The 14,022-nt window shown below is 50.3% G+C and overlaps 6 protein-coding genes across 6 annotated transcripts; 1 reads left to right on the forward strand and 5 right to left on the reverse strand.

The window, feature by feature from the left end:
• Nucleotides 1-623: 623 nt before the first annotated feature.
• N7519_009008 (putative C6 transcription factor (OTam)) lies at nucleotides 624-2,750 on the reverse strand (the record flags this gene model as incomplete). The annotated part of the gene is made up of 2 exons (XM_057295781.1): nucleotides 624-2,352; nucleotides 2,428-2,750. 2 exons carry the CDS (start codon nucleotides 2,748-2,750, stop codon nucleotides 624-626), a joined length of 2,052 nt encoding a protein of 683 aa, XP_057143663.1.
• A 1,493-nt stretch (nucleotides 2,751-4,243) lies between these two features.
• On the reverse strand, nucleotides 4,244-4,882 carry N7519_009009 (DNA-directed RNA polymerase II subunit RPB4; the record flags this gene model as incomplete). The annotated part of the gene is made up of 3 exons (XM_057295782.1): nucleotides 4,244-4,371; nucleotides 4,500-4,627; nucleotides 4,692-4,882. The coding sequence occupies 3 exons, from the start codon at nucleotides 4,880-4,882 to the stop codon at nucleotides 4,244-4,246; spliced, it is 447 nt and encodes a 148-aa protein (XP_057143664.1).
• A 366-nt stretch (nucleotides 4,883-5,248) lies between these two features.
• trm5 (tRNA (guanine) methyltransferase) lies at nucleotides 5,249-6,861 on the reverse strand (the record flags this gene model as incomplete). The annotated part of the gene is made up of 5 exons (XM_057295783.1): nucleotides 5,249-5,626; nucleotides 5,689-6,215; nucleotides 6,264-6,341; nucleotides 6,400-6,501; nucleotides 6,567-6,861. 5 exons carry the CDS (start codon nucleotides 6,859-6,861, stop codon nucleotides 5,249-5,251), a joined length of 1,380 nt encoding a protein of 459 aa, XP_057143665.1.
• Nucleotides 6,862-7,463: 602 nt separating this feature from the next.
• N7519_009011 (uncharacterized protein) lies at nucleotides 7,464-8,565 on the reverse strand (the record flags this gene model as incomplete). The annotated part of the gene is made up of 4 exons (XM_057295784.1): nucleotides 7,464-7,855; nucleotides 7,919-8,076; nucleotides 8,135-8,324; nucleotides 8,409-8,565. The coding sequence occupies 4 exons, from the start codon at nucleotides 8,563-8,565 to the stop codon at nucleotides 7,464-7,466; spliced, it is 897 nt and encodes a 298-aa protein (XP_057143666.1).
• A 397-nt stretch (nucleotides 8,566-8,962) lies between these two features.
• N7519_009012 (ankyrin repeat domain-containing protein) lies at nucleotides 8,963-10,274 on the forward strand (the record flags this gene model as incomplete). The annotated part of the gene is given in 2 exon segments (XM_057295785.1): nucleotides 8,963-9,820; nucleotides 9,837-10,274. 2 exon segments carry the CDS (start codon nucleotides 8,963-8,965, stop codon nucleotides 10,272-10,274), a joined length of 1,296 nt encoding a protein of 431 aa, XP_057143667.1.
• A 227-nt stretch (nucleotides 10,275-10,501) lies between these two features.
• On the reverse strand, nucleotides 10,502-13,615 carry N7519_009013 (PX domain-containing protein; the record flags this gene model as incomplete). The annotated part of the gene is made up of 7 exons (XM_057295786.1): nucleotides 10,502-10,729; nucleotides 10,794-11,937; nucleotides 11,986-12,082; nucleotides 12,148-12,772; nucleotides 12,841-13,149; nucleotides 13,216-13,445; nucleotides 13,513-13,615. 7 exons carry the CDS (start codon nucleotides 13,613-13,615, stop codon nucleotides 10,502-10,504), a joined length of 2,736 nt encoding a protein of 911 aa, XP_057143668.1.
• Nucleotides 13,616-14,022: the final 407 nt, after the last annotated feature.

Genomic DNA, 14,022 nt, shown 5'->3' on the forward strand with positions numbered 1-14,022 from the left:
ATTTGATGCCTTTAATAAAGGGATATGAAGGTCCACGGATACATGCATGGATGTAGATATGGATATGCTCAATCAAACGCCCCAAGCTTGTCAGATGTGTCTTGACTTGGACAACCTATTTATCCACTACATAGACTACTATAGACGTCAAACATCATCCCAATTTCAAAGTTGAAACCGACATTGCTTTCAGAATTACTACTACACTGTCGTCCTTGAATACATAGGGCCACCATAATCAAAAGAATAAATCATAATTCATTATCCAATCTATACACATAATTCCTGTCTATAACATTGGTCAAAGGGAAAACCAAAAGGCATGCACGAAGCGTAATCCGGTCCAATCCAGATATTCCAAACGGTAATTCCTTCACAAAGGTAACAGGTTGCAGTCCACTGCTGTAAGCGTACTCGGGGACATGGGGTAATAATATCAAATAAATCAAGCGCTCCCAGAAAATCAAGAGCAAATTCCCGAGAAAACGCCGTAGCAGAAAGGGAGTCATGAGAAGACGTCAGAGTCAAAAGGCTAGAAATGAGGTAGGATGCGAGGTCGAGGCGGAGTCGAGAAATATATGAAGCTAAGATGACGAGAAGAGATGGAAAAGAGGTGGACATGATCACAGGGGCGCCATAGAGGCCTCCCCATCCTCCATATCACTAACAGAGGTAGCGGGCGAGGCAAGACCCGACATAACCGAGCTCGAAGCCGCCGTGCCGGCATCCATCATAGCCTCATCGTAAGAGCCGAGCGCCGTAGTCGGCATGCGTGGTGGCGCATTCTTGTTAGCTGACGCCATCAGCTCTTCGATCCCCGGCTTCGCGGGGACGTGCTTGTGTAGCGCGGTGGCATTATCGAGACTTTGCAGGGCGAAGCCCATGAATTCGGCGTTCTTGTGGCTGACGCCTAGAGTCCAGCGGTATTCACACAACCGGACGCGGTAGAAGTCTGCCTCTTCGCTTGTCGGGGCGGTGATGCGAAGGAGCATGCCAAATGAGCCGATGAGGGAGAAGTTAGTGCGTGCGGAGGCGGGCCAGAAAGAGCGGAGGTGGGCAGGGCGGAGGCGGTTGACAAAGTCCATTGCGGAGATCAGGCGAGTCTTCGCGGCGGAGCGGCAGATGTGCGCGAGGTACTGGTCTGTGCCTTCGGCGAGGAGGGAGCGGACGATGCAGCGGTGGAGGGTGATTTCGGTGGCGAAGTAGGCAAGGTGGAGGGCACCGTTGCGGGCGTGTTCGTCTGTTATTGTTTCGACGAGTTCACCGGTGGAGGTTTCCATCTTGAGGGATGGTGGGAGGGAGGAGAACCAGTCTTTGAGCCGGATCTGGGCTGGTTTGGCCTTTTCTAAGATCATGCGTGTGCGCTGGTTTCCGGCGGCAGAGAACTCTTCGATGGCGTGCAATGTGTAGAAACGGTCGAGAATGTCGGAGAGGATGGTTGTTAGTGCGACCATGTGGCAGAAAAGAAGAGGGCCGTGGCCAACGGCAGTTTCATCGTGCGAGGAGTCAGTGCCGGAGGCAAAGGCGTCCGAGAAGTCCTGCTCCACGAGATCCTTGACCGTCCAGTTGAAGGCGAAAATATGCGAGGGTCGGCCGTGCACCAGCGACGACCATTTATCCTGCATATACAAAGCCCACGCGAGGCGTTTCCGCAGGCCCTTCTCCCACGTCTCCATGCGCCAGTTCGTGCAGTCCTGATGCAGGCCCAGCTCGAAAGCGGCCGTGACCAGTTGACCATTTAATGATGCCGTAGCTAGCGTCGACTTCTGTGTCAGCAGAAGCCCGGCTTGGATAGTCGACACACTGGGGAATTGCAAAGAATCCATCAGCAGCTTCAAGGCCGAAGCCTCTAGCCGTGCGGCATCGGGTTTGCGCGCAGTTTGCGAGTTGGCACCGACGTCGACGAACTTCAATGTCAAGACATAGACTGCGGCGAGTAGTAGCGGTGAGAGGCCGCGGCGCTCACGGTATGATTGGCGGAAAACTTCCTCTATCAAAATTGGGAACGAAGGGTGTACATGGTCGAAGAACTTCTCGATCAGTGTTGAGCCGTAGGGAGCGACCATGCTCTCAATAGCATCGAGTGATAGGGCCTGTGAGTCACCGCCAGGCACGGTGTCGACGACGCGCATGAAAGTGCCGTCGTCGGCACATCTCCGCACACGTGAGTTCGAGACGGTACATTCGTCGTATTGGTCCAGCGGAAGATATTCTAGTAAGGTTGGCTCCAGCTCAGTGGTCATGCCGATATGCTGAGTAGTCTGGTTAAAGAACCCGGGGCGAATCATGTTCACTGATAGCGGGTGAGACTCGGTCTCCGGGATAGATTGGGCCGGTTGGATTGTAGAGGGTCTGGGTATTGTTAGGGAACAATTTCTCTCTATATGCGAAGCTGAAGTATATCCCCAGCCGGTTGGGATCCCATACCGCTTAATTCCTTCGGTGGGCTCCAGGCCCTCGTCCAATTTCCTCTTCTTGGATGGAACCTCGGATTGGGCTGTGAGGGTAAAGGTACACTCCTGGCGATGAAAATCGCATGAGTAGCACTTATTGACCATTTCGTTCATGGCACACCTGCTCTTCCTGCGGAGACAAGCGTCACAGCTAGCTCCATTCCGTACGCGGGGAAGGGTCGAGTTGATGGAGATGGGGGATGGAGAGAGCGTTGGGGTCGAGCCGGTCTTTCGGCGGAGATCAGGGGAATGGGTTTGGGAATAGCCCGAAGGCTGGATGGTGATAACAGTAGCCATGTGGACCGGAACTAGCCCTGTAGGTAGGATAATCGGGCAAATAGGAACGGAGATAGAAAGAGGTTGATAGGGTCTTCACGGAGTGTACTCCAGAGGTATAACTCCGCAATCTAGGGATCTAGTTCGAGATCTCTTATTTTCTGAAATATACAGAGTCAGTCATTGGATAAGATCATGGTGATAAGAGAGACACATACGCTTATCAGAAAGAAAAAAAAAAGTTGGTTATCTCCGAAATAAGTTCACGATAATCCAAAGCCGGCACCGGAGATTCAAAAAAAGGGATATATATATATCAGGGAGATGAGCCTGCAAGTGATTGTAGCAGGATGAGATGCCGAATAGTTCGCTCCGTCATTCCTACTACAGATACTACAGATCTGAAATCAAGTGAAGGAGAAGAGAGAAAGAAAAGAAAGAATATGATGACATCGATCGATCTAATAGGTAATATAAACTCTCTAAAATCAAAATTATTATTTAGTTTCCCGAGTACCAGAAGATCAGCTTTTTCCTCTCGTAACAAAAACCCCCATCAAGTTAAGCAAGTGACTGACAATTATGACACTTTAATTGTCAAAGATAAGCTGTCCCTTGCTGATTGGTTCTGAAAGCAGACATTGCATTACGTACTGAATATCCTTAGGTCATCATCTCTCGAGTTCTTACAGAGAGAGGGGGGATATAGATCAAATAGTTAGATAATAAGAACCCTTTGAATGGCCCGATCTGATTTAAAATCTATTTAAAATATTTAAAATATTCAAATCTATCTAAATCTATTTAAATCTCCCCTTTTTCCCTTCTCCCGATTGTCTTCCTGCATGACTTGGCTTTCTGACTGGTCGAGTCAGAGTTATCCCGGACCAATCAGCAACCAGTGATAACGGCTTTCCACCCGGCCAATCACAGCTTGTCCCATACTAAAGTCGCAGTAGCGCCCGAGAAACTCTGCAATCATAAACTGTGGGGTGAAATGGAGTGTGGAGGGAAAAGCCTAAGAGCCTAAGAGCCTAATGTATGTACTCGGTGCATTTCTATGCTAATGCACCTCTAGTGTTAACTGTACCTGACTCGCTGTATTCTCTTGACCGCTGTGCAATCTAATATGTAATACATTCCCCGAAACATGATGTTTTAGCTTCAAATGCTCCCGGAGTGGAACACCCCGGAGTCAAGGACACGTTCCCCGGCACATGCTAAATTACTATTCCCGGTGGCAAACGGAAGAGCACGGACTTGGCCAAATTGCTAGGTGCCTAGGTACCTACAACGTACCTAGGTATGTAGGTAATAAGAAATGATGGTTGGCCCGGGAAGGTTTCTATTATGAATCATCAATCTCCCCATCTGTACCTATGGCCTGTTCATCCAAGGGTTGACATTTGATGCGAGGATCTTCGCTTGGAAATCCTGCAAAAGAAAAAAATAACGCCCTCAAAACTCCATGCTCCTAAAAATGAGAAAATGCGATCGGCTTGTGGCGATTTTTTTTACTCGGTAAAGTTGCGCAGCTTGGTCAGCTCATCCAGCAATTCTTGCAAGTCTCCGTCGGAAATCTTGTTCTGGAGACTTGGGATGAGAGATTTGGCCTCCTCAGCATTGTCGCAGCACAGACTACCTGTGCAGGGGAAGACCAAAGTCAGTAAATCCATTATCAAATCTTCCTTCCAACGCTATGCAGGCGCATGTGCCTTAAATTGGAGGTCTTGGCCGATGGGTGAAGGGGCAGTGCAAATCAATACTCACCCAGCTGCGACCGTTCGAACATCTCCAGCTCTGTATGAGAGTTCAAAAGGCGTTCGACTGCCTTGATGTTCTCCTCATCCTTGAACCGGGCAAATACGTCCAAGTAATCCAACGTCTTGGTCAAGTTCCTGTAAAAAGAACATCACAGGTAAGTATTCGACCTCGACACCGGGTAGTTTGTGGTGCCCTTACTCCGGCTCTTCGTATTTGTTGCCCCCGCGTCGCTTATTCTCCAACACCTTGTGGATAACGAGTCGTGCTTCCGAAAGTGAGAGTGTGTGCGTGTGTTGGTCAGCGCCCAGCTTGAGCGTGGAGGCAGCTTCGAGCTCGCCTTGGGGCAGCGCGCGCTTGCGGTGCGTAGGTGGGGGGAGTGGGACGCTCATTGTGAAATGTGAGGGGCAAGATTCCGTAGTTCCGGGTATGTAGCCTAGTCACTCTCAATCGAATGTATTGGCGAAAATAACTTGTCCAAAGCTACTTCGTCGATGCCGTGTTTCTGCCGCAAAGAAGATGAGGTGACTTCTTCGGCGCGACGTTGATCTCTGCAGTTTCACATCCGGCATTTCAAGGCGGTGACTCTGTTACCGCCTACTATATCAAGAAGTATAATAATAAAATCCGATATGGGATGCCAATACTTATTTATTACTAGCGATGGTATATAGGTGTTGTCTCATACGGTACCAGAGTCTTATTCTTTTGTCCTTGGAGCAAGTCCCAAACGCCTCACATGCAGCTATACAGCAAATCTATACCTTCCGAAAAGCTACCTCCCGCGGCAGGCGGAAGCTAGCACAGAACATCTGCTTCTTAGGACTAACCAGCCTCACATTGTGAATGGCGAGTTCCAATTCCTGGTTGCCCTTGCCTCCCACACAGTCGTCGATAGTGATCTTGTGCCCAATACGCTCGGAGATTCTCTCGCAGATATCGATGTGATCATCCACCTCGTTATCTGAGTGTCCCGAGAAACAGTAAACGTGAATCATGGGCAGTTTTTGCTCCGTGTTAGGTGCAAAGATGTGTTCCTCGCCAGCATAGAGCCCGGGGAAGGCATCAAGGAATTCAATGGCCGTAGCAGGCAGGTTCATGACATAGTGGTTGACAACAGTAGGACGAGTGTATATCTTCGGCGCGGGTAGCGGGACCCTTTGCCTTGCGCGACCTTACGCTGCTTCTCTCTGCCCACCTTGGGGTGAATAGTAACGGTAAGAGGCTTCGCGTTCAGCAACAACCGACTCGAGGAACGGATAAACTCCCGACCATCCTTGTTGAAGGGGGTAACGAAGTCTTGCACCTTATTACGGGGGATAGCGTCTTGCATAACTTCAAATCCATGCGGATTGAGATCATTGGCCCAGACGAAGATCTTCTTCCGGCCGGCTGGCACAGCGAACGGGCCGACGCCGGCCATCACGTCGCAGACCATTTCGCCGGGCTCGAATTTTTCGACCAGGCGGCGGTGCTCGGTCTCCAAGCGGCTGTTCCAGTAGACACGGGCGTAGTCGAACCGGAACTCACAGTCCTGCTCGTGCTGGATGACGTTAAGATCATTCTCGCCTGTCAGCAGTTCGAATGGGAAGGTGCGGAACTGGCTGTGTGAGCCGACGTCTTCGGTCTTATTGATGACGGTGCGAACGGTCGGGTTCTTGTCCTTAAGAACCTCGGCAAGTATGTGCTTATATGGCAAGTATTGGGCGCGGAGATTTAAATGCACTGCTTCGTCAGTATTGCGGTTTTAGCCAGTGACTCAGACGAACATACAGACATGCCCCACTTGAGTGAAGCCTTGAGGGATCTCTTCCATCAGGTCCTCGGGTAGAATTGATGAGATGATCTCAGCTATGACAATGTTAGCGTGGAATACTTGGCTGAGGAGAAAACATGATCGCAAGCATACCGTATGACCAATGGTCATAGTCCAATGCCAATTCATAAGGTCCCAATGCGACCGTTCCCTTATTTACGAGCTCGTTGATAGTAGGCGACCATGTTGCCTTATCTATAAACTCATATTCAGGACCATATCCATCAACGTTAGGGCCGATCCAAGCCCAATAAACCTACCATCCACCTTCAGGTCTTCGCGCAACAACATGGCCTTCAACACCTTGCCATCTTGATCCTTCACCTCACGGATAGAGCTAATACGTGGCAAGACCAGGAGGTCGTGGCTCTTGACCAAATCCTTCCGCACGTTCGAAATATCGCTTTGTTTAAAAACCTGCGCGACGGAGAGGGGCACGTTTCTCCGGAAAAATGACCGGTCGAGTGTGCGCATGGCACGGTTCACAGGGGGCCTGAACATGGCGGGGTTCTCGTGAAGAGTGGCCTGCTCGGAAGCTGGACCTGTCGGTTTCATTGGAGGTAGAGAGTGTTTAATTTTGGGCTGTTGGATATTGTCTCCTTGTTCGAAGCTCGAGGCGCATTGCGGCGCGATAATTTATTTCTTATCAGCCACGTGACGTTCTTATCTAGATCTATATCCTCCAGGGCTGAGGAGTACATGTGAATTATAGAAGAAAATGTGTCAGAAAATGTGTTAAATAAGCGTCGATATTATTTCCATGGCTAATATGAGGAATATCCGAGCGGATAGGGAGATGTGGCTCACTGAGTATGTAGTATTTGTCTGTATCTCTCCCCTACGCCAAAGTACTTTATATCCAAGGACATATCCCAAACAACCCTCTAGCATTTGGTCAACTTATTTTTACTAGACAGTTATCAATTGAGCATACTGGTTTTGCCTATTAATGAAACAGGGTCAGGTTTTCCCTGCTTTCCAGAATGTTCAGACGATAACACAATAATCACAAATCCAAAACAACCATATCATCGTAACAGTTCGTAAGATAGACGGCCCGCGCTGAGCCAAACGTATACTAAGACATCCGAATTTCACTCTCAAATCAACATTGGTAGTGTCCACCGGATGTGCAACCCAATTCCAAAGTTGTCCCTTCAATGCGGTTTCATCCCCTCAATAAGAGAACGGTCCAGTTCCCTCTGAGCTTCCAGATTAGAAACACGGTCTTGCAGCTTCTTAATCTCTCCATCCTTCTTCTTTAATGCCAGGCGCGTCATATCCCGCCCACGAATAATCCCCTGCGTCTTCAACTCCTGCCGATTAAGCATCGAGACCACCTCGTCCTGCGCCTTGTTCGGCAACACAACACTATGTTTCTCCAGAATATCGAGTAGACTCTTTGCAAGATCCGAGGTATCAAACTTCGAGTCTGCGGAGAGTACATCGTTGTATTTGCTAGGCGTGGGCGTCATGCATAATTCGGCAGACGAGGAGGGAACGTATCGGTGCGAGAGGAGCGGGATGAAAAAGGCGTCGCCGGCGCAGCCTGGTCGAAGGAAGCATTATCATTTCCGACTTCTGCCAATTTGCGCTTGCCGGGTGAGGTCACCGCAGAGGTGCGGGGGGGTCTTGAACGGGGATTCGGGATTGAAGTTTGGTTGCGAGATGAAGCTCTCTGTTTGGCTGGAAGAGAGTGCGTTGAAAAGTTCATCATTCTCGTCCGAGTCATCGTTCCAGCCAAAATTGTCTGACGCTTCGGAGATCATTCTGGCCTTAGCTGTCTTGGGGGGGTGACTTGAAGTTGCGCTGTGGGGTATCGATAAACCTGCGCTCGGTCTGTGGAGTGAGTAGTCCGTTGTTCATACGCCCTGGGGTGCGCCTTTGTGGGGTGAGCGAGATAGGGTCGAGTTCGGATCGCGAGTTGGCAAGAACGGTTGCTTGCTCACGTATTGTGGCGTCATCTGCCCATAGGAAGAAGCTGCATTTGAGATGTGGAGGCTGCGCGCAAGTCCAGACTATTTTTATGTCAGTCTGTGATTTATATAAAGATGTTTTCCAAGCACCATCCCCGAAAGCCCCGGAAGCAAGATTCGACATACACCATTTCCCGACGTTTGGTCCCTTCTTCTTAGTTTCGCGACGGACGGCAACTGGCCGATCTGGGCAGTTACAACGCCAAAGACCATCTTTGAAGAGGCCGGGATGCAAACGCGCCATACTTACTGGCGAGCCTGGGTATTTCTGAGGGGAGGACATTTTCGACCCGTGAACAGTTTCTCCCCAGATGTTCAAGGAAGATGAACGATGTCAGACGGTGCCGTCGCCATGGAAACCTGCTTATCTTATCGAGACCCCACGAGCTCTTGGCAGGTTTAAGATATTTGGAGTCCCCAGGTGGATTAGAACTGTGCTATGAATAGAATTATAAGATATGGAGAATGATCCGAGACAATCTCGTCTACTTTCACATCTTGGTTCCAACCACAGATGACCTTATCTACCGTTGAGGCTATCGGATCTCCACACATGGACCCAACGCCGTTCTCTTATAAAGAAGCTTAACCCCACGTCGAGTCAGTTCTTCAATTATACACTCCTCCAACCATCCCCATGATCAACCGCTCATACTTCGATACTCTTTTAAACGCCGCAAATGCATACACAATGCATAAACCCACAAGGACCCTTCTCAACCCTCCCTAAAGAACTATACCTCACAATATCCGATTTCCTCGCACCATCAGACCTAAACGCCTTCACACGCACCAACACAACAACCTACAATCTCCTAAACAAAACCCTCTACAAACGCGATGCGACCTCCGCAAACCCAAAATCCCTCTTCTGGGCCTCAACAACCAACACCCCCTCAACAGCCCTAAAATCCCTCTCCGCAGGCTTCAACATCCAATCAAAAACAGACACAGACCCACGATTAAAAGGCTGCACCCCAATAATGCTAGCATCATTGCACAATAGCATATCAGTACTGAAACTGCTCCTGCTAAACGACGAAGCAAACCCCAACACCCGCGACAGAAAATGGATCCGTCCGCCGCTGTCCTGGGCCGTCAAAGAGGGTCACTCGGCTATAGTGCAGACCCTGCTGGACGACGACCGTACAGACGTCAACTTGCAAGATAAGACGGGCGATACGGCGCTTATGATTGCCGTTAATCACCAGCCCAGGATGATGACGCTGCTTCTCTGTGGCGGGGCGGATCCGCGCGTGCCGAATCGGCAGGGATGGACGCCGCTCAGCCGTGCTGCGCGCGAGGTTGATGGGGATGTGGGTTTGCTGCTTGCTAAGCATTTACGTCTGATTCTTGAGGGGGATGATGGCGCTGTGCATTGTCAGCATGTGTTTTTCTATGCGGCTATCATGGGACATGTTGATATCGTGCGGTATTTGGTGAATTATTTTGGGGATAAGCTCGATCCTAATGCTGAGGGACAGCAGTATGGGCGAGGGGCGTTTTCAATTGCGGCTTCCGCGCAGCGGGTGGATGTTGTACGGTTTTTGCTAGGGTGGGAGGTTACGGATCCTGAATTTGCAGACGCATTGGAAGAAGCAGACGCCTTTGTTTTTTGCTGCGGAGAATGGACACGAGGAGGTCGTGGAGTTGTTGGTTGGATGTGAGAGGGTTGGCCTGGAGATTGGTGATATGCATGGGAATACACCGTTGGGAGTTGCGGCGGAAAACAACCACGAGGGGGTTGTTAGGCGGTTGCTGACTGGGCCTAGGCAGGCTGATCCCAATGCTCGTGATGAGAATGGTCAGACACCGCTGTTTGCTGCTGCGTATTTCGGTCACACAGGTGTTGTGAAGCTACTTCTCGAGGCTCGTGGGATTGATCCACAGCTGCGTAATACAGATGGGAACACCGCGTTACAGGTGGCAGCGGAGAATGGCAATCAGGAGGTAGTGGAGGTGCTGCAGAGATACATAGGCAGCCCATCATGAATATTCTAGTCTCAATTATCATGACCCATCTAGCATGCGGTCCCTCTCATGCGCTATATCTATCTAGACCTTGCAGCCCCTCGGCAAAGCCACGAGCGAGCCAGCAAGTAGAAGCAAGCGAGCAACGGGTCGGTGTATGAAACAAAATCAGGCAGTGGGAATCAAACGGGAGAAGCCATATCTATGGCGGTATCACGAATGTCGCAAAACAATTCTAACATCGGCATCTAATCAGCAAGCACATGCCGCAACATGATACCGAACGGATCAGCCAGCTTGAGAATCTCCGTAACCACGGGCTTGACGGGTTCACCCGCGGTACGGCGAAGTTGGTCCTGCTTCTTTATCCGCCGGCGGCGCTCCACGGCGATAGGATCGTCCATGTCCTCATCTCCAGAGTCTTCGTCAGAGGCATCAGATGCTTCATCCGAGATAGTGAGGTCCTCCAGATCAGCCTGTAAACCCGGGTTAGCCTTAAAATCCAAATCCATTTCCAGAGCTGTGGCGGAAAACACATACCTCATCAAGACCGAAATCACTACCCCTGAAAGTTGCAGCTCCCGGAATAGTCTCCGCAGATGTACCTTCAGCGGCCATCTTCTGGCGAGTCTTATTCAGATGCCAGCGTTTCCGGTCTTCGTGCCACTTGATTAGCTGGTTGATTTCCGTGAGAGCAAGGTCTTTGTCGATTTGGCCCACTCCAACAGCTCCTTGGAACAAAGCATTGATGTCCATTTTGCCTCCGGCGGGGCCATTGCGCAGGAAATCGAGAATCTCTTCAATCCAACCCATTAGAGACTGGAATAGGCCGTTATCGTGCTGGTGCACTTCGTGGATGAACTTGTAGAAGTTGGCCTCGTGGCGAGCGCACAGGTCGATGAAAGCCTGCACCGTTTGGTTCGGATCGGCAGAAGCATCCTGGCGCTGGGCACTCTCAATCACACTAATAGCATCGTCGGCAAAGAGAGCGAAGTCGGTAATGCTGTTGTACACGTTGGCAGATTTGTAAACTCGGACGAGCGGCTCATAGAAGATAGTGAAGAGGTCGCGGAAGAGCTGCAATGTGACCGGCTCCTCAACAATGCTCAACATCATCGCCTTGTCGCGCTGGCGGGTGTAAAGCTTCAGGAGCTGCTTCATGTGAGCGAACCATTGGGCACCCTGTTGCATTTCCAGATCTACATGCTCCACGGCATTGTTCCAAGCCACGTAGCCGTTGAACACCTTGCCAACCTGGTCCGAGGTGAGTTCGGGTGACAGTAGTTCGGAGCGAAGGATGGCCACAATGATGTCGACATCGTCAGCAACAGCCTCCGCTCGGATGTCGTTCTTGATGTCTTCCTCGGCATCCGCGAAGCTCTTCAGCTTCTGAGTAAGAACAGTATCTTCAACCTTCGAAGCCAGAGAATCAATCGATTTCTGGAAATCTTTGATGCTTTCGTTTAGTGTTAATGAGAAGATGCGTTGCAAAAGTGACCGCGAGCCGAAGGGCTGGGCCATGAAAAGGTCTAGAACACCAGACATGACTGCAGCAGGGTTGGCGATACGAATCACATTCTTCATTAGCGTGTAGGGAACCAGGCCCTGGATTCTCTTCGCCTGCGCAAACAATTCAGGGGAGTTATCCTCGGCGAGGAACAGATGGTATATTGTTGCAGCAACCCTATTGAATGTTAGTAGGGTGAAACACTCAGGAAATCAGACAACATACTCAATGCGGAGCCACTCAGCAAATTTCTGATATTGCGGGCTGAGGTCTGCAATTGTGGGCTTCTCCCGAATCTCGGCAAAGAGCTTTGTCAATCCATCTGGAACGCAAGTGAGATTAGCAACCCATATTGTGCTGGAATTCGGGAAGGAGCTCGCGACTTACTGCTCTCCACAATATCCCGCCGGAAGCGCTCCATGTACACATCCAGCTCGGCCGCCCGTTGCCTAGCAATCTCATAGAACCTCTTCTGTTCCTCTATTCTCACAGCATCCATGTCCTTCCGCTTCTGAACATCAATCAACTCTTCCTCATTCAACTCGATGGGGCGAGCAGTCAAGAATTCTTCCATGGCCTTAGATTCTGCGATACGCTTGTTCTGCAATATAGTGCGCAGGAACGCGCGCAGCGACACACGCTGCTCCTCCCGGTACAACACAGTTGCCCTCGAGACGTCGCTCGTTGATGCACGCGGTGACTTCGTGGATCGCAATGATCCTCGGGAGATCGATCGCCGGAGGTCCCCTGCGGAAAGGGTTGGTGCAGAAAGCCGGTCCTCGGCAACACTCGTGTCCTGCGTGGAGAGGGATGAAAGAGACGAAGCGTCATCATCTACACTAGAGCCCCACCAGCTCGAGGTAGAAGAAGTCTTGTTCTTACGAGGAAGAGGAGGGAGCAGTTTCCCTGGCAGCTCGGTCCTCAGTCTCTTGTGAAGCTTGACAAACTCTCCATATCTCCTCCCAATATGAATCTCCTGCTTGTCGTGGTGACGAACTCGAATGATGAATTCCTACGACGGATGTGGTCAGCAAAAAAAGCCCAGCAACAAAAGGCGATCAACAGAACCATGAAACTTACTGCATGTTGATGGTATCGCACTGTCCGCTTGACAGAGGTTGTCCGAACAGCGGCCACATTCACATCCCAACCATGGATTGAATTACCCTCGGGCATATTAGCCAACAGCCCTGACTCCTGAGCACCACGCTCGACGATCTCCATCTCTGAGAACTGAATGCGCTCCTCATACCCCGACGCGGTCGGCACACCCGAAACCATCATCAGCTCCACGAGCTTCTCGCACTTCCGAGCCAACTTCCGGCGCTTCGTCTCCTCCAGTCGATCCTCTGAAGACGAGACATGTTTATTGGCAAACGATTCCAAGAACTATATCCCCGTCAGTCACACTCTGTACCGCCACGATTTGTTCCTATCGGGACGCGAAACACCCACGATTTGTAGCTTATCCTGCCAAAACTCCTTTTCGCGCGCTTGGTCAAGAAACGGGAAATTGCGAACGTGGTGAACAAAAATATACCGAAGAATAGGCAGCTCAGAGTCGACCGGTGCGACCTCACCGAATTCCGATCTAAAAGGGGCGCCGAATCGCTGGAGCGCAGTAGGGGAATTTAATTCGAAGATTTCGCCTCGGACTTCGCGGGCGATGAGTTCGCGCTTGAGGTCTGCGCAGGTTATCTACATGTCAGCGACTGCCGAATCAGAATATGACCATCATATCCTCTAGCTTACAGTGTTCTTGCTTTCCCGTCAAGACCTGGCCTGTTGGCGGGGTTGTGCCCGCATCTCCCTTGCCGCTAGAGAATGCGGAATCAGGCGATTGTGTTTCCGGCATGTTGAGCGGTAATTCTCCTGCTCGCTTGAGAGGGAAGCTGAGTCCCTATGAGATAGAATCGCACGGCCAGTGTCCAGGTGATGTGAGGGAAATTGTAGGAAAGCACAGAATGTGTCTGCCTAGAAAGAACAGCGCTGCAATAAATAAAGGCTAGACAAGAACAGTCCAGAATATGGGTCTCACGATGTTTGGAAGATGTGGGAACAAAAGTAATGGGGGGAGGGGGGCAGCGGAGCAGAAGTCGGGAGAGAAAATGATGTCGTCACCCGATAGCTTTAATGTTTATCCTACGATATAGCCCTGGAGGTACCTGACAAGCTATATATAAGGATATTATTATATATTATATATTATTATAAGGCTGCTATATGTACTATTTTTTATCCAACTCCGCCCCCAACCTATTT

This window comes from Penicillium mononematosum (assembly GCF_028829835.1).
Source record: "Penicillium mononematosum strain IBT 11891 chromosome Unknown utg000005l:1.0-9366267.0:1.0-9372171.0, whole genome shotgun sequence".
NCBI classification, from domain to species: Eukaryota; Fungi; Ascomycota; class Eurotiomycetes; order Eurotiales; family Aspergillaceae; genus Penicillium; species Penicillium mononematosum.